Raw genomic sequence first — 20,310 nt, 5'->3', positions numbered from 1 at the left:
TTATTTTTTTCATACCTTAGTTTCTTCCTTTGTAAAAATGAAAGGGCTGTACTCAGTGACCTCTAAGGCAATATCCAACTCCAAATTCATGATCTTTTTTCACTTGTTCAAATACAATGAGACTGCCAGTTGTTCCCCACTCTATAATATTCCATCTCAAACTGCTAATCCCTCATGTCTAGAATATACTACCTTACATCTGCACTTTCCCCAAGCACAACTCAAGTTCCAGTTGCTAAATAAATGCCTCCATACTCTCTACTGCATCAAACCCATTCTTACTGCTATTCCCATCTTCAAATATCTCCTTGTTATTTTACAAACAAGACTCCATTTTTCAGCTTCAGATCTTTTCTCTCAACTCACCTACTGACCCTTATGGTTTCCCTTAAGTCCTAACCAACATCTTATAATCATAACAAGAATCTTTTCCCCATTACGCTTAATTCTAAATTATTTCTTTTCATTATTTCCCATTTTCCCATATATACTTATACACATTATGTATGTATATACATATATAACCTGTTGGTACATCATTTGTCTCCTCTATTAGATGTTATCTCTTTGAGGGCAGGGACTGATTTTTGATGATTTTTCTATCCCCAGTCTTTTTTACAATGCTGATCACATAGGAAATAAATACTTAAAAACTATAACTCCATATACAAGGTATCCCAAGAATCTTAGTGCAGTTTTAAATTACTACACAAAGAATTCTGGGACACCCAATATTGTTCATAAAAATTTTATTCATTTGTGTACATGTAGTATCTCTCCAAGAGACTATAAGCTTCTGGAGGGCAAGTACCAGTTTATTTTAATTTTTGTATCCTTGGGGCCTAGACCAGTATATTATACATAGTAAGGGCTAAATAAATATTGGTGGCAGTGTAGTAAGAGTAAGAGATTACAGATTGATTGTTCAGTGAGCTACCAATATCCATGAAATCCTGGATGACTTAGAGAAGAAGGTCTCCAGGGGCACTGGGTAGGCAATTCATGGTGAATTTATGTGAGAACATAAACAATAATTTCATAGGATGAGAATTCATTTCCCTGGCTTTGAAACAGCTTAAATTTGGGGGTGGCTAGGTGGCGCAGTGGATAGAGCACTGGCCCTGGAGTCAGGAGTACCTGGGTTCAAATCCAGTCTCAGACACTTAATAATTACCTAGCTGTGTGGCCTTGGGCAAGCCACTTAATCCCATTTGCCTTGCAAAAAAAAAAAAAGAAAAAGAAAAAAAGAAACAGCTTAAATTCAACCTTCTACAGGAGTACTTTTCCACCCCTGCCCTCCCACTTTGACTCACTTCTCCTGCTAGAACCTTCCTTTCCAAGATTATCTTACATTTATGTGGTATCTATTTTGGATGTAACTAGTTATTTACATGTTGTCTCAGCCATTAGAATGGGAACCCTTTAAGAAAAGGGATGATTTTTGGTGTTTTTTTGTACCACCAAGGTTTAGCACAGTGCATCTTGGTTGGTTTTTACCCTTTGTTATCAAAGAAGACCAAAATCTAAGTACTTGTGAACCAACTGCAAATATTGAAGGTTTACAAGGTGCTTTACATATCTGGTTTCATTTGTTTTATGTCACAACCCTCAGGGGTAAATATACTGATTTGGCAACGGGTCTATGATTTCCTCAATGGGATGATACAGATCACCACCAATCCAAATCTGACCATCTGTACATCTATTGTCCATGACATCACTTAAAACTCTCCTCAGAGAGTGTATTAACAGGCGGGGGGGGGGCAGCTCCCAACTTTCTCTTCATACTCCATGGTTTATCACCAATAGGCTAATGACTCGAAGAAATCTTTAGCCATAGCAACCCATGAAATAAAGAAGTATAGCAAAATGATTTTTGGTCCATGAGGGGAGTTAGGTGCCACGGTGGATAGAGTTCTGGGTTTGGACTCTGCCAAACCCGAGTTCAAATCTGATCTAGCTATTTTTACCCTGTTTGCCTCAGCTTCTTCATCTGTAAAATGAGCTGAAGAAGTAATGGCAAACCACTCCAAGGTCTTTGTGAAGAAAACTGCAAATCGAGTCAGGAGGAATCAGATATGACTGGAAAGTGACTGAACAACAATATATGTTTTATATATACCAAGTTATTTACATGTTGTTACTCTCATTAGAATGTAGCCTCCTAGAGCATAGGGATTTCTTTTATTCCCAGGGTTTCACATAGAATCTGGCACATAATAAGGGCTGTTGCTTACTTGATCTCCTACTAGTATTGAGGATTTAAAAATAACAAAGTTCCTCCTGGTTAAGTATTTGGCAGAGGTGTGTATGTGTGTGGGGGGTGGTGTGGGCTGAAACTACTAATATTGCTCTGGAACAAAGATAGTTATTAGACAGAGAGCACATTGAAAACAAATGGAAACACCATAGGAGAAAGGCCTCAGAAAACCCTTCAGAAAAGCTAGATGAGCCCACAAAGCTGAAACAAGGAGAACTAGTCTTCAGAGAAGGTGCAGGCTCAGAAATCTTTCCCTGTTCTGCCTTCCCCCCGCATCCATCAGGCACAATCCTAGTAAGGAGCAGTTTCTTCTTCCTATCCTAGACCCCTTTTTCTAATTTCCATTGCTGTTGTTTTGCTGGGTCATGTGAAAGAAAACAGATACAGTTAATTTGGCATAATATTTAACCTGCTCTGCTGCAGTCCCCATTTATCCAGAGAGGCAAAAAAAAAAAAATGATGGATTATTTTTCTGGGCACAGGCAAATGGAATTTGGAGCAAGTCACTAATTCTTAGCCTCGGTGAGAGCTACATGGAGCATACTGTTCCAAACCTTAATTGAATATTGACAAAAATACAACTTTGAGCTCCCAGCCTATAGAATTGGTGGAAGAGGGAGAAATCCTAAAATGCTTTATTAGACAAAACAGTGGCTACCTGGTTGTTAAGAACCGCTGCTTCTCACTGGGGTCGGGGGGGGGCACATTTTGATCGATAAAAGGAAGTGAACAACCTTAACAGATAGAAACAGTGTCTGCTCACATTACTGGACAAGGTGACACTGGAAATGTGGAGAAAATGTGCATCTTCCCTATCACCCTCTTCATTGCTAGGCTAAAAAGCCAGGCTCTTCCAGTGAAGCTGCATTTGTTTTGTGGCCCCCAGGGAAAACCTTTCACTCCAGGCCTGGGATATCATTTGAGCAAATGCAAGAGAAAAAGACTCGAGTCCCAAGCAAAGAATCCATCTGGCTCATAAAGAGGCAGCAAAGGATTATGGGAAGAATATTGGGAGACCTGAACAAATATGTGACAGTCATTGTATAGGGTGGGTGAGGGTGGTGAATCAGCTACAATTTGAATGGATTTCACATTTTGAAGATTTTTTTGAAAAATAAAAATAAACAATACTCTCTGAAACAACTAATAAATGAAAGGATATGAAGCAGCAATTTAAAAAAATCTTGAACTATTCATTAAAGGTATTTCTTAGAATTCTTTACTTATTCTTTTCATGTATTTATTAAAACTCTCACAAAATTTTCCATCTCTAAAGATTTTACTCTGCCAAGTAAAAAATAGGAGTCTAGGCCTTCCTATTAAAAAAAAAAGTTTGTTGATGTCTTTGTTATTCCATCATAGGCTTTTCAGAATAGATACCCCTTTCCTACTTTCTGGCAGAAACATCTCATATGCCAAGTTAAGGTCCAAATGAGCACATAAAGGGCGATATCATAAGGAAATTAGAAGAGTGTGGAAAAATTGTCTGTTAGATATATGTATAAGGGAACGGTTTATGGAAAAAAATAGAATCATGAAAGTTTGGATAATTTTGATTACATTAAATTTAAAGATTTCGTACAAACAAAACCAATACAGCCAAAATTAGAAGGAAAGCAGGAAATGGGAAAGTTTCACATCAAGTTTCTCTGCTAAAAGAGTCTCATATCTTATGAATGTAGGGAACTCAGACAAATTTATGAAATAAGAGCCTTTGCTCAACTGATAAATGGTCAAAAGATATGAACAGGTAGTTTTTAGAATAAGAAATCAAAGCTATTCATAATCACGTGAAAATAAATTCTAAAATACTAATGATTAAAGAAATGCAAATTACAACAACTCTGAGACACTAATTCATACCTGTTAGATTAGTTAACATGACAGAAAAGGAAAATAATAAATGTTAGAGGGAGTGGGGAAAAATAGGTTCATTAATGCATTATTGGTGGAATTGTAAACCTGGTCTAATCATTCTGGATGACAATTTGGAACTATGCCTAAAGCTCTATGAAACTGTTCCTTCCTACCCTTTGATCCAGCAGTACCCTTATTAAGTCTATATTCCAAAGAGATCAAATAAAAAGAAAAGGCTTATATGTACAAAATTATAGCAACTCTTTTAGTGGTGGCAAAGGAATGGAAACTGAAGGAACTCCTATAAATTGGGGAATGGCTAAACAAATTGTGATGTATGGTTCTATTGAAATACTTTCTTACTTTAAAGGAATGATGAAGGGTATAATTTCAGAAAAACTGAGGAAAAGTTATATGAACTGATACAAAGTGGAGTAGCCTCAACAGAAAGAACATTGTACACAGAAACAGCAATATTATAAGGATAATCAACTGTGAAAAACATAGCTACTCTGATTAAGACAATGATCCAAGAAAATTCCAAAGGACACATGAAGAAAAATGACTTCCAGCTCCAGAGGGAGAACTGATGAACTCTGAGTGTAGATAGAAATAGATTTTTCTTCACTATTTTTCTTGCTTTTTTGCAATATAACTAATAAGGTTATACATTTCATGTGACTTCATATGACAAAGGAATTGCCTTTTCAATGGGAAGGGAAGGGGCTGGACAGAGCAACGACAGAATTCTGGAACTTAAAATTTAAAAGTGAGTAAAAATTGAGGAAGAAATTAATTTTAAATATATTTGTATACATATGAATATTTAAAGGAGAGGAAAATTGAATATAATCTATTTCAAATCTATCATTTCATAGTTGAAAAAACTGAAGCTTAATGAGATGCTACATCCAAGCTCTCACAGAATGTAAGTAACTGAGTTGAGATTCAAACTTAGGGCTTAGAATTCCAAATTCTGTGTGCTTTGTAGTCACATCATTACTCAGAAACCTTAAATGACTCCCTCATGGAATAAAGTTCATCCTCCTCAGCTTGACATTTAAGATATCCCTCAGTCTCATCAAAATTCATTTTACACTATTTTTTCTACTACTTGAAACTTTTTATCTGCTTTTGCTTGTTTAAGTTTTCACTTCTCTGATATGGATGTGACTATAGTCAAGATAGATTATGATAGAGAAGCCGAGAAGATACTTGAATTAATGCAAAATTGGCAGATGTCATGACTAGAGCACTGTCCTTGGGATCAGGAAAACCTAAACTAGAAGTCAACCTCAGATACTTATTGACCCTGAGGCCAGTCATTTATCCTCTGCCTGCCTCAGTTTCTTCAACTATAAAATGTAAATAGTAATAGCACTTACTTCACAGGTTTGTTAAGAAGATCAAAATGAGAAAATATCCGTAAAAAGCACTTAGCATGGGGGGCGGCTAGGTGGCATAGTGAATAAAGCACCGGCCTTGGAGTCAGGAGTACCTGGGTTCAAATCCAGTCTCAGACACTTAATAATTACCTAGCTGTGTGGCCTTGGGCAAGCCACTTAACCCCATTTGCCTTGCAAAAAAACCTAAAACATAAAAAAAAATAAAAATAAAAAGCACTTAGCATGGTACTTTATTCTCTTTCCTTCTCATTTTTTTTTTTAGTCTTTACCTGTGATTTTACTCATATGGGCATTACTGTTAGAACATTCTCTCCACTGATGCCAGTGAGCATCTGATTCATAATAGAGAATGATGGAATGTTGCTAAAGGCACGGAAATGTTAAGTCACTTGACCAGTTTTCCAATTAGTATGTGTCAAAGGCAAGACTTAAACCTGGGTCTTTCTTATTCCAAGATTGGTCTTATTCTATTATGCCACTTTGATTTTCATAAATAAATATGGATATGATATGATATAATTGACTTTATCAAAGTTCCCACAAGTAGAAGTGGAAGACACAAATTCATACACAGTTAGGAGGACTCCAAATTCCTGGCTCTTTCAACTCCATAAGGCAAAACCTAAAGGTTCCTCAAATATGCCTTCTGAATTTCCATCTCTGTCATAGCCATTTTCCCTTACTCATATGCCCCCTTGTTTCCTTATTTGTTACCATCCAAATCCTACTGAGTTTTTAAGGTCCAGTTGAAATCCCAGCTTTGCCCTGAAATCTTCCCTAATGATTTTAAACCTTGTTGATTTTCCTATCTTTTGAACCCATGTAGGGGTTTGACATATGGCATGTGTTAAATAAATGGTCAAAATAATGATAATCACTAATACTTATACAGCACTTACTATATGGCAGGGACTCTGCTAAGTGCTTTATAATTACAATAGCCTAAGAGGTAGGTGTTATTCTTTTTCTTAATTAACACATGAGGAAACCAGAGATTAGATGACTTGTTCAGGGCCACACAAGTAGTTAAAAGTCTGAGTTCAGATTTGAACTTGAATCTTCTTGTCTCCAGGCCTAGTGCTCTACCCTCTGTGCCATCCACTTGTCATATTGAGAATGCTATTTATTTCCTGCTCTAACCATGACCATTCATATTCAGCATTGGAAAGTTTACAGGCCACATTTTTTGTAGAATATAATAAAAATCTAATTGTCTCCATTTTGTAAATGAGGAAACAAGGGGTCATAGAGGTTAAATGCCACGGCCATATTTACACAGGTTTTACTTGATTACTTTAAACAACATATACATTACTACCACTTTAATAATTCTATGGTTTAGTAAAACTGGATAGCATCCTCTTCTAACTACCAAATATGGCATCTTTTGACAATATATTTGCATAAGAGGTCCCCCATGCTTGGAATATACTTCTTTCTCATATCTTCTTTCTAGAATTCCTAATTTATGCAAAATCATAGCTCAGTTGCCAATATTTACACAAGAATTTTCCCAAACCTACCCATTGCCAATTATCAATCTACTAAAATGATTTACTTTGACTATCCATTGTTTATTCATGAATGTTTCACTTAACTTTCCTGTTCCTCAGTTTCCTCATCCATAAGGTGAAGATATTGGGTCAGGTGTCCTCTAAATCTGTAATTTTTACTCTAAATCTATAATTCTATATATGTTATTTCTCTTCCCAGTAGATTGAATATAATCTCCCTGAGATCAAGGAATGTTTTACTGCTGTCTTCATATCTCTAGTGGCTTCTTGCTTATAGTGGACACTTGGTGAAGGTTTGTAGAAGAGATCTGAATCATTTGGGAAAACACCAAAGTGGATGCTGAAATCAGATTTGTGGGACTAAATCCAACAACATTGTGTTTGACATTGGCACCAAAAGGTCACTATTTCCAAGGTATCTAAAGACCTTCTCCTTTGCAAGAATTATGTTTTCAATAAAGTTGGTGACTAGTTCCCCTGGCAATGGTTTGCAAATAACAGCATGATTCTCATGGCACAATATTTAGTCCCAAGAGAATTTTCAGGTAGGAATTGGAATAAAGAGTTAGCTTTATTGGGAGTCAGGAATTATCTATCTATTGTTTCATACTAACTTAGAGATTCACTGCTTCATGTGAGCAGACTTGAAATGTCATCAGTATATTATCAGTTTCCTATGGTGTCCTTCAGTTTTTAAGAATAATGAGCATTAGCAGGAGTTCTAAATCTGGGGTCTGTAAATACATATATACACATATGTATATATATATAAACATATATATATATATATATGAATATGTAAATATATAAATAATAAATATATATGAATTGGATAACTATTTCAGAATATTTGATTTCCTTTTGAATCCTTTATATTTTATTTACTTAAAGGCATTATTCTGAGAAAAGTGTTCACAGTATTGGCCAAACTTTCAAAGTGTTCCAGAAAAGATGGGAAAAAAAATCCTTATAGAAAGGAATGGTCTATATTTTTAACCTCTTACTTTTCTGTGATTGTTAAGTTAAAAGGAATTAAATTGGAAAGTCAACCCTGGTTTTCTTTTTTTGGTAGGAAAAAGCAGAATTCCACAGTGAAAGTGATTTTTCTTTTCTTTCTAAATAGGTGTGAAGGAGATTGGACTGAAATTAGGAAACCTGGGTTCCTAGGTTTCCTAGGAACCTGGGTTCCTAATTTCCAGCTATACCATTTCATAACTTAGACAAATCATGTAACTTTCCCTGAGTCACCTGTTCCTTATTGTAAATATAGAGACAATGATACTTATATTACTGACTTGGTTTTGTTAAGTTCAATATTTTAATTAATAATATTCATCTCTCTGCCACTTTTTTTTTTAGGTTTTTGCAAGGCAAATGGGGTTAAGTGGCTTGCCCAAGGCCACACAGCTAGGTCATTATTAAGTGTCTGAGACCGGATTTGAACCCAGGTACTCCTGACTCCAGGGCCAGTGCTTTATCCACTGTGCCACCTAGCTGCCCCTCTCTGCCACTTTTGATCACCCAACCCTAGACTCTGATATTGGCTCACTCACAGACTGCACACATAAGCCTAGGCCACCAAGGCCCAATTCTACATTCAACTATCATTTCTAACTGTAGGTAACCATGAATAGAAGCTGGTCACAAAGTGTCTAGCAAGAAAAGATGTTCACATAAGGGCATAGGATCACAGTTTCAGTCATTTCTATTATGTTTGACTCGTAGTAACCTCATATTTGAGTTTTCTTGTAAAAATTCTGGGTTGCTTTACCATTTTCTTCTTCGACTCATTTTGCAGATAATGAACTGAGGCAAACCAGGTTATGTGTTTTGCCTTGTCATATTGCCAGTAATCATCTGAGGTCACATTTGAATTTATAAAGATGGTTCTTCCTGATTTCAAGTCCAATCTATCCACTGGGCCACCTAGCAGTCAACAGAAGATCATAGACAGGGCTAAAAGAGTTTACATAAGAAAACACTATCAAATCCAGCTACTTTATCTTAAATATGAGCAAACTGAGACCCCAGAAAGTTGAAGTAATAGGTTCACTTTGAACATGTTTAATTTAAGTGATTTTCTAAGTTTAATTTAAATGATTCTCTCAGAGGTGTCCTATCTCTGATGATATTTGAAGCCAGGTCTTCTACAATGTCACTATTAAGGGAGAAAAGGGAGAAAAAGATAAAAGCAACACTGGCACTTGGATTTCATTTGACTGGTTGCTAGAGTCATCAAAGAATTGTTATCAGAAAATTGACCTCAGAAGCAGCACCACCTGGGTTGAAGTCCTACCCTTGAGCCCTACTGCCTATTTGACCCTGAGTAAGTTAACCATTTAATGTCTTGGAGTTCCTGAGTCAATTCCATAACTATATATTTCTGAGCAGGTGTAGATCTGCAGTGTTAGAGAAAGCTCCTTATAGTAACTAAAATTCAAGAAAAGGCTTCTTAGTTTTGCTGCCTCAAGATGTGGATGGAGGTTTTTCCTTTAAGATTAAAGCACCATAGAATATGCGGACTGATGAAGAAGTTATCAGACTACATTCTCTAGACCAATATACTCATTTTATGGGTGGGGGTGTGTGGGTGGGAGACATGAGAGGGATGAGACATAGCAACTGTCCCAAGGTCACATAGTTAATTAATGTTGAGTCAGGAGTAGATTTCTTTCTTGAATAGAATGTAAGTTCTTTGAAATCTAGGACTATTTCATTTTTTCTCTACAAATTCCCAGGTTCTAGCACAACACTGGCATAGAAATGCTTGTTGACTTAATTGATATGGTTAATTCCTTAAATATTATAGGACAGTCTTACATGGATGTGCTCTCAATCAATAATTATCAATCAAACATCTGTTAAACTCCTACTATATCTCAAGCACAGTGCTAAGTGCTTGGGATATGAAAAGAGGCAAAAACCAGTTTAATACTTTCTCCAAGGGGCAGCTAGGTGGTGCAGTGAATAGAGCACTGGCCTTGGAGTCAGGAGTACCTGGGTTCAAATCTGACCTCAGACACTTAATAATTACCTAGTCGTGTGGCCTTGGGCAAGCCACTTAACCCCATTGCCTTGGAAAAAAAATCTAAAATAAAATACTTTCTCCAATTAAATTGTATATATAACCTAAATCATGTATAATACTTAAAAGAAAATGAATGACAAAATCAATAAACAGTTGTGAATTGATATCTTCATTTGGGAAACATGTATTTTGATCCATCTTGAATATTCTAGAAAGGTTTTTCCATTAATTTGCTGTCTATTTTTTGGTTCTCATTTATGAAATGGCTAACTTTCTATAAATTATAGTTGATATCTGTTGGATTCAATCTCTAGATATATGATTTCTCATTATTGAAGGAAAAAAGTCGATTCCTGAATCCAATGGATGTTTATAATTCATGACGAATGTAATATTTAATTTCCTTTGTTCTTCATGCAGCTTCAGGAAAATATCTGGCTATTCCAGGTGTGCAATGAGGCAAGCATTTTTCTCATTACCCTTTTGATATGCCTCAGTCTCAAGATATCTCTGGTGCCAGTGCAGAGTGGTACCTATTACATCAGGGAGATTGAATTCAGTTAGATTTGGTTTAACCCAACAAGGATTTATTAAACACCTTCTGTATACCAGACGCTGTATTAGGTATACAAAGACAGAAAAGGAAATAGTTCCTGCCTCCTAGAAGTTTATATTCTACTGGGATGATGGGGATTACATCATATACCCCCCCCAAATCAAATATATATGAAATAAATGCAATATCAAAAGGAGAGTGTAACTATGTTAATGAAAAGCAATTACAATTGGGCTTAGGAAGTGAGAAGAATGCAAACAGCAACCTTAAATGATTCTAGTCTGCCTCTAGTGAAGGGGCATCTAGGTGGTACAACAGATAGTCAGTTCTAGAGTCAAGACCTGAGTTCAAATCTGGTTTCAGACACTTACTAGCTGTGTGATCCTAGACATGTCACTTAATCCCATTTGCCTCAGTTTACTCATCTATAAAATGAGCTTCACAAGGAAATGGCAAATTGTTTCAGTATATCTGACAAGCAAATCCCAAATGGGGTCAGAAAAGAGTCAGACATCACAGAAAAGATCCATGAACAACCTTTGGGGAACAGGGAAGGAAGTCAAGAAGACCTGAGATTAAATCTTGAGATGCTTGACTATCTGGATATTTAACTCCTCTCAGTCTCAATTTCCTCTTCCATAAAACACTTTGTAAATCTTAAATGTAAAAGTTAACTGTTTTTTTTAAGTTTAATAATCATCTAGTTCTTTCGAATGATATTAATTAAATCATAGGTTGCTTTGGTTAGGTTGAATTTAAAATCTGATGGAAGAGCAAAGAACTCTGAGATCATCTAAGCAGATGAATCACTGTTTTTAATATATATATAGATAGATAGATAGATAGATATGTATGTATGTGTACACACACACACACACACACACACACACACACAAATATGTGTATATAATGTCTGTGTTGAGAACCAGTGATTCTTAAATCTTATGAAAGGTAGATGGTTTTGAGTCACTATCAATTAGTGAAGTAAAATGAGCAAATGAATAAACATAAAACTTCTCCAAACACTGACTCAGTGTTAGAGTTGGCATCACTTTCATGCTGATGCCTGGTCTGAATAGATTAGAAATGTATGACTTGAACTTTCTGGAAATCTTGTCTAGCCCTTACTTCTTTTCAATGAAATAGATCAGATCTCATTGCATGATATTTTTGTCTTGGTCCTCTTCATACAAAGTTCAAAAAAGAGCTAGTCAACACAACACAGTTTTAGACTATATCATACAGTCAACCAATCGATACTGCTAGGAAGTCAGGGGACCTGGGTTCACATCCTATCTTGGATACTTATTACTTGTGTTCACTCCAACAAATAATTTTACTTCCCTGGGGCTCAGTTTACTCAAATATATTATAAGGGAATTGAACTCAGCATCTCAGGTTCTTTCCAGCTCAAGATCTATGATTGTAAACTTCTATGTTCCTATGATCTTTTTTTTTTTTTTGCAAGGCAAATGGGGTTAAGTGGCTTGCCCAAGGTCACACAGCTAGGTAATTATTAAGTGTCTGAGACTGGATTTGAACCCAAGTACTCCTGAATCCAGGGTCTGTGCTTTATCCACTGTGCTACCTTCCTGCCCCCATGATCTTTTTTTCATGAAAACACCATCACTCCAACAAAAGATGATAAAACAATTTCCAAAAGTTCAGTGTAGAAGTGGCTCATGGCAAAATATACTGTCACAGTCTTATGGACACTTTCATTATCTGAAGTCATCATGCCTTACTCTTCTTTTTCTTTTTGTTTTTTGCAAGGCAATGGAGTTAAGTGGCTTGCCCAAGGTCAAACAGCTAGGTGATCATTAAGTGTCTGAGGTCGGATTTGAACTCAGGTCCTCCTGACTCTAGTGCCAGTGCTCTATCCATTGAGCCACCTAGTGACCTCCATGCCTCACTCTTAAAGGGCAACCTGGTAAAGTGGGGAATGGGGAGAGGGTGGACTATGAAATCAGAAAGCCCTGGTTTTAAGTCCTGGCTCTTTGTGATCATGGACAGACAAGTTGCTTTATTTATGTAACTCCCTAAGACTAGAATATACTACACTGATGTAATCATGACTTCCAATGTGTCCCCCAAATAAGAAAATATTCTTATTGTGGTGTGTATATATATATATATATATATATATATTTATATATTTATATGTGTGTGTGTGTATCTGTGTGTATGTATTTTATGGTCTGGCTTTAGAAAAATATTGCATAATTCAGCTCAAGAAGATTAAACCCAGATCTCAACAAACTCTAAACCCAGTCTCTGCTGGACCTGATTATTATTACTTATTCTATAAGTAACTATACTATCAGTATGTGAATGATCTGTGATTTGTGTAACTGTGAGAACTCTTCCTCCCAACAACAATAAAGGTCATACTACATCCATGTAAAATCTAGTAAGTTCTAAAGAGCTGTTTATGTGACAAACTCAGGGTTAGCCAATTAAATGTCAGAGTCTGAAGTTGTGACCTATCTTCTGCCCAGGAAAATACTTAGCCCCTGAGTCTGGTTTCTGTAACACTATCCTGGGTCCCCTCGTATTTCTCTCAGCGCTCCTACTCAATTGCCTTTGTGGACACTTCATCCAGTTTGCATCCATTAGCCATGGGCGCTCCTCAGGACTCCATCCCCGGGCCTCTTCTATTACACTATTTCACTTGGTGATCTCACCATTTCTAGTGGGTGTAATTATTATGTACCTGCTGATGATTCTTAGATGTTTTTTCTTGACCTGACCTCTCCAGATCTCTAGTTTTGTTTCTCTGTTTTTGGACAGTTCAATAAACAAACGAATGAATGAATGAATAAATAGATAAATAGATAAATAAATACCTGCTTTCTTGAAAGAAACCAAAAAGTAATTCTGCTGCCAAAATGATGTTTCTTTCAAATGCTAAAAGTAGACACTTTTTAAATAAAGGCAATTGGACAGGTAGATGACCCATTGAGCTGTTAAATTCAACACTTCTGAAATCAAACTCATAATCTTTCCTCCTAAATCTTCCCTTCTTCTGAACTTCCCTAAAAATTTCCAGGGTACTACGATTTCCCTGTTTCCTTGGTATCTCTTTTAATTCTCTCATATCCAGTCTGCTATAATGTATGTCTTTTGCATCTCTAATATACACTCCTTTCTCTCTCCTGACATGGTCATCACCCTGATCCAGTCCCTCATCCTGTCCCTACTGCATTATTGCAATTATGAGCTTCAAGGCTTTCTATGACTGCAGTCTATCCCCTACTCAGTTCTCACACTGACCTTTCTAGAGGGCAAGTCTGACTATATCACCCTCCTCATCAAGAAACTCCAGTGGCTCCTATGACCTCCAGTATCAATAAAGAATCTTTAGGCTTTTAAAGCCTGTTTAACACAGGACCCTCCCACTTTTCCAGTCTTCTTATACCTTACCCTCCCACCATATACTATGTGCGTCATTGAGGTTTGTTATCGTTCCTCAATAAGAGACTCTGGGCATTTTCATTAGATATTCCCCATGGCTGCATATTCTCCCTCCTCATCTTCACCTTTTGGCTTCCCAGGCTGTCTTCAGGTCTTAGTTAAAATTGCATCTTCTTGAAGCCTTTCCTGAGCCTCCTCAATGCTAGTGCCTTTCTTTTGTTGATCATCTTCAATTTATGCTGCTTTTATCTTTTCTTGTTTTCTCCAGATACATACCTCTCTGCCCCAGGAGTCCATGAGCTTCTTGAGAGCAGGGACTGGCTTTTGCCTTTCTGGGTATCCCCAGCACTACTTAGTATAATTCCTGGAACATCTTCCCTTCTTTCTTTCTTCCTTCCCTCCTTTCCTTCTTCCCTCCTTCCTTCCTATCTTCCTTCCTTCCCTCCTTTCTTTCTTCTTTTCTTCCCTCCTTTCTTCCATCCTTTATTTCTTCTTCCTTCCTTCCTTCCTTTCTTTTTTCTTCCTTCCTTCCCTCCCTCTCTCCCTCTCTTCTTCCTTCTTTCCTTTCTTTTTTCTTCCTTCCTTCCCTCCCTCTCTCCCTCTCTTCTTTCTTTCTTTCTTTCTTTCTTTCTTTCTTTCTTTCTTTCTTCCTTCCTTTCTTTCTTCCTTCCTTCCTTCCTTCTTTCCTTCCTTCCTTCCTTCCTTCCTTCCTTCCTTCCTTCTTTCCTTCCTTCCTTCCTTCCTTCCTTCCTTCCTTCCTTCCTTTCTTTCTCCTCTTTTCCTTCCTTGCCTTATTTTTTCTTTCTTCCTTCTTTTCTACCTTCCTCCTTTTCTCCTTCCTTTGCCCCTTCCTTTCAAGTATCACAGTCTTTTTTTTTTTCTGTTAAAGTCAGACGTCTTGGCCTTGAAAAAGAAAAAGAAATCATCTACTTTCTTAAATAAAACCAAAAAATAAATCTGCTTCCACCACAGCCTGTCTGTCTCAGGTGTTAACGGCAGACATATTCCACCAGCACCCCTTTATATTTTTTTTTCCTCCGAGCCCATCGGTTACTTGATACTTTGCTATGATATTCAACTAGCATCTATAAACGCCAATGACTAAAAATAGCTTGAACAAATGTCCATTTTGGTCAATACACCCAGGAGTTTCTCTAGATGTAAAGGTCATTTGTAAAAACAGAACTATCCCTCTCTTCAAAAATACCCTCTTTAATGAACTTAGAGAAAACCTTCAATTGTTTCAGACAGTCCTTGTAACATGGATCTTGCTTTAATGAGTGAGGAAGACAATTCAGCTGCATTGAACTGAATAGTTTTGGATCTTTGTAGTGAATGGTTTCATTTGAACTCTAATGTGTGGTCTGAGCTCTTAACTGGCTTAGATATGAATACACTTTGGCAGTTAGATAAGTCCCTATTTTAAACTCATTGCAGTGTAGACATAGGGCTGGTGCTCTTCTGTTCCTTTGTTCTGGACGATTATATATCGTTGCATTTTGGTGATGCATTTTTAAAGACGTGAGGTACTCAACAATCTATCATTCCAAGTTAAACCTAGGAATTCGGGATGCAGCTTGGCAAGACCAAAACATGGAAGAGGGGTCTATTAACCACAATAATAGCAAATCCCTTATGGGAAGCTCTAGAAGGCTGTAGTTTGTTTTGTTGTCTGGATCACGAAAAACATCGGCAAGGCTAGATAGAGTTGGGAACAAAGATTCAAACAGCTTTCTATTTTGCAGATGGGAAATAGATTTTTTTTTAAAAGCAGCTAAGTGCTGAAAGGGCAAAAGATGTCCAGGGTGTTAGGGAGTTGGACTTTGTAGTCAAAAATTATGCAAATTTTCTGGGACTCTAAGAGATGTAGATGACCCTTCAACACTCTGTCTTGGGAGGTTGCCCAGCTTGGACTTAGCCATTCAGTCCCTATCAGTATCGAGAGGCAAACCCTCCTGGGCCAAAATAACTAACTAGATAGATAGATAGATAGATAGACAGACAGACAGACAGACAGACAGACAGACAGACAGATAACTGACCCAGTCCTTTCAGTTTCTTTAGGTAAGTGGGGCTGAGTTTCCAAGCAAAGCTCCAAATGAGAGTGGGATGGGGGTGGGATGGAGAATCATTGAGACAGATGGGAGTGCATGTTCCAATACATCACACAAATATTCGGGCAGCTAAGAATGGGGCGCTTACAAACAGAAAACAAAAATGACAGCAGATCATTCAACTTCAAATCACTGTTGCTTGGGAATGCATTGACTTTTAGCTGATGGTCACAACCTTGACCCAGTTGAAACCGACGGCATGTTTCCTTCAGCTAGTCATTTGTTTTCAAGGTTCTCATGGTGATCCTTTCCTCCCTCAGCCCCAGAAAGAAAAGGAACAAGACACTGCTAATAATAGCCAGCCCTTCCCTCTCTACCTCTGTCTTGGCTCCCAACTCACTCTGGGGCTCTCTCTGTCTCTGTCTCTGTCTCTCTGTCTCTCTGTCTCTCTATCTCTGTCTCTCTCTGTCTCTGTCTCTCTGTCTCTGTCTCTCTGTCTCCCTCTGTCTCTCTCTGTCTCTCTGTCTCTCTCTGTCTGTCTCTCTGTCTCTGTCTCTCTGTCTCTCTCTTGTCTCTCTCTGTCTCTGTCTCTCTGTCTCCCTCTGTCTCTCTCTTGTCTCTCTCTGTCTCTCTCTGTCTCTGTCTCTGTCTCTCTCTGTCTCTCTGTCTCTGTCTCTGTCTTTCTCTCTTTGGGTGAACTTTCTTTCCTACCCATCTTCCTATGGAGCAGAAGGAAAGCCGGGGTGGGGGGGCGGCAGCCTCCCGGGTGCCCCGGCCGCAGCTGGTCCAGCCTGGCTTGGCCCGGCCCCTCAGGGGCTCGGGGGCCGTCACCGGGAGGCGCGGTGCGGCCGGCCTCGGGGGAGCGGCTGGGCCTCTGCGCCCCGGGCGCCCCGGGGTGGCGGCGAAGTCACCTTGGCAGAGGAGGGGGAGAAAGGCGGGACGGGGTGGGGGGGGAGCAGAGGGCGTGCCCCGCCCCGAGCGCCGCGCTGCCATCTGCCGGGTCCCGGGTGCCCCCCGCCCCCGGGGCATCGTGCCCCGTTCCTCCGAGCCCGGGCTGCTCGGGCCGCCCCGGGCCGCCGAGGCCCCGGGCCCCTCCCCGGGGGGCCCCTCCCCGGCCCCTCCCCGGCCCCTCCCCGGCCCCCTACCTTCTGCTGCCGCCGGGCCATGTCGGTGGGCTGCTTGGCATTGAAGGGGTAGGCGATGCAGCGCATGACAAAGACGTAGAGCTGCAGCCTCCTCTTGCGCTCGTCCTCCTCCTTCTGCAGCTTCTCCAGCTCTTCCTTCTCCTTCTCGCTGACCACCGACGGGCTGGGGCTGGAGGGCCGCCCGCCGGGCCCCGCGCCGGCCCCCGCGCCCGGCCCCGCGCCCGGCCCCGCGCCGCCGGCCCGGCCGCCCGGCTGCAGCCCCCCCGGCCCCCGCGCCGGCCGCCGCGCCGGCCCCCGCGCCCGCGCCGGCCCCCGCGCCCGGCCCGCCGCCCGGCCCGGCCCCGCCGCCGGCCCCCGCGCCCTCGCCGGTGCGGCTGGGCGACAGGCGCGCCCCGGCCCCGGCCCCGGCCGGCGCCTCGCGGCCGCTCTCCTCCTCCAGCACCTCATCCGACTCCTCCTCGCTGGACGACGGGTCCAGCATGGCGGCGGCCGGCCGCGGGGGTCCCGGGGGCGCCCCCTCCCCGAGAGCGCGGGGCTGCCTTAGGGCGGGGCGAGGCCGGCGGCGGCCAGCGGGCGCTGCTCTGCCCGGCCCGGAGGGGCCCGGGGGCCCTGCCCTGCCCTGCCCTGCCCGGCCCCGGCAGCCCCCCGCGCGTGCACCAGGCCGAGGGAGGGAGCCGGAGCGAAGGAGGCCGGGCCGAGCGGCGGCCGGGCCGGCGGGGACAGCGGGCTGGCGGCGGCCGGTCCGGCGGGGACAGCGGGCTGGCGGCGAGCCGGCAGCGGATGGCAGCCGCGGCCGCCCCGGAGGATGCGAATGGAGCCGGCGGGCGATGCAGCGAAGGGCAGGAGGAGCGGCTCCCCGAGCGGGGCGGGGAGCGGCGCTGACGTGTCTGCTGGCTTAACTCTCCAGCGCCCGCAGAGGAGGGGAGCGCTGCCAGGCGCCGGGCGCAGGGCGGAGGGAGGGCTCCGGGGCGCTGGCCCAGCCTCCAGCCCCCCCGGGGGCCGCCCTCGGGCTCCCCTCCCTCCGGAACCCCAGAGACTGCCCTCTCCTCCGGCCCACACCCCGCCCGCCTCGGCGGCTGTGGCCAAGTTGGGGAGGTGGAGAGGGAGGCGGGGGGAGCGGTGCCTCCTTGGCAGAGGACCGCAAGGGGTGTGGACCTTCCTTTGCTAGCTTTGTCCACAGGGGGGTGAGGGGCCTCCCTCGGCCCCCCCGTGCTGCTGTGTATTTGGAGGCTCTGGGGGGAGAAATGGAGGGCGCCGATCGAGATGCCCAGTCTTCGGGTGGCAGCTGGGTACCAGGGCCCCTTCCCAGTGAATCTTAGCTTTCCACTTTGGACGGCCTCCCAAGAACTCGAGGCCCGAGATCCTTGCAGGAAGGCAGAGGAAGTGACTTTGTCTCCAATTGGGGAGCATCGAAGAAGTCTCTTTCCTCTTCCCCTGCTGAAACAACCCCCCCTCCCTTCTGCCAGTCCTTCAAAGCCCCCCCCCCCAAAGTTGTCACACCCTGAAAATATTTGTCGTGTCAAATACTATTTAGGAACCAGAGGCAGGGAGCAGTTTAAGGGCGTGAGTGTGGCAGCTATTCTCTTTTCAACAAGCGCAATTAGGCTTACAAGATAGAATCCAGGTCCTTTCCCAGAGCCTTGGCTTTCTGGTGGAGCTGTTTGTGGGGTCCAATGGACCACGAACTCGGGTATTGCTGCACAGCAACGAGACTCTCCTGGTCTCCCAGAGCCTTCAGCAGCTTCAGACTCTCGTTGATTTACTCAGTTCTCTCACTCTCCTGGCTGTAATCTATTAAGTAAGCAGGGGAGCAGATGGTGTCTCCTTTCCCTTCCTGCTTAGTTGTTTTAGGCTTAATAAATGGTGAAGTCACAGGGAGCTGACCAGAGTGCTAGAGATGATCTCCGGGTCTGCGCATGGATTGAAATGACACCACAGAAGACCTTTCCGTTCCACTGATCTCTTAAGACTCCCAGAGCTGTCTCTTTGTCCTTTTCAAAGTCCTGCTCTTCAATTCAATTCGAGCAGCGATGATGAAGTGCCTACTGTGTGCTAAATTTAGTTTGCCCCTAGTCTCATAGATGTCGTGGTCGTCGTCATCTCTTCCTTTTCTTTTTCTTTCTTTCTCTTCTTCCTTCCCTCCTTCTTCCCCATTCCCTCCCTCCCCCTCCTCCTCCCTCTCCTTCTCCTTGTCTTCTTCTCTTTCTCCTCCTTTTCTTCCTCCTCCTCCTTCTTCTCCTTCTCCTCCCTCTTTCCCTCCTTCTCCTTCTCCTTCTTCTTTCTGTCTTTCTGACTCTCTCTCTGTCTCTCTCTCCATCTCCTTCTCTCCAAAGATTTTCATTCTAATCGAATGAATTCAACAAGGAATTAAAACTTTAAAGAAAACTGCTTTAGGCCTCAAAATAAAACCAGTCCCGCACACTGTTTCTCATTAATTCTAATACTTAGTTACTGAATTAAACAACATATTGTTAATTTATACCTGATTGAACCAAACAGCCATACTGTAGAATTTATTAATAAAACCTTTGTCAGAATACCAGATTTCATATACATAACATGCATGCATACATACATAATATACATATATTATGGAGTTATTTTTGGTTACAATCTTTAAGAAATCTTTTTCATTCTAACAAGAATTTGCCATTCCATCGGAGAAAGAGTCCAAACAATTCCCTACACATTTATTTGGAACAACAACATACTAGGTCAATCAGTTTGTAAACAGTCACTTTTGTGTAGAGGATTTCAAGTCAGAAATCTCTGAATTCAAATCCTACTTCTGATATTAACTGCATGATCATGGACAAGTGATTTCATCAATTAAAAAGTGATTTAATCAATTAAAACAGTTATGAACTTCTACAAGACATTGGTGAGACATACATAAGTGAGATAGTCTGTGACTGCAAGAGGCTTAGATTCTACTAGGAGATTCAGTCATTGCAATCCTAGATAAGGACATACAGGACATATACAACATAAATAATGTGGTCACATTTAGAACTGGTTCCAACAGAAAGGTCTCTTGAAATAACTTGTACTTGAGCTGAGTCTTGAAGGGAGAAAC

At 41.4% G+C, this 20,310-nt stretch overlaps 1 protein-coding gene across 1 annotated transcript in view; it reads right to left on the bottom strand.

Moving 5' to 3' along the window:
• The window catches only part of CADPS (calcium dependent secretion activator), a 557,039-nt gene extending 539,324 nt beyond the window's left edge, over positions 1-17,715 (bottom strand). Inside the window, 2 exon segments of the mRNA XM_074198830.1 lie at positions 17,235-17,498; positions 17,500-17,715. Of these exon segments, the coding sequence (XP_074054931.1) occupies positions 17,235-17,498; positions 17,500-17,715 (480 nt within the window).
• Between the last annotated feature and the right edge of the window lie 2,595 nt (positions 17,716-20,310).

Source organism: Macrotis lagotis, chromosome 8 (assembly GCF_037893015.1).
Source record: "Macrotis lagotis isolate mMagLag1 chromosome 8, bilby.v1.9.chrom.fasta, whole genome shotgun sequence".
Classification (NCBI taxonomy): domain Eukaryota; kingdom Metazoa; phylum Chordata; class Mammalia; order Peramelemorphia; family Peramelidae; genus Macrotis; species Macrotis lagotis.
Note: the sequence above shows the minus strand (reverse complement) of the source record. Positions and strands in the feature narration are given on the sequence as shown.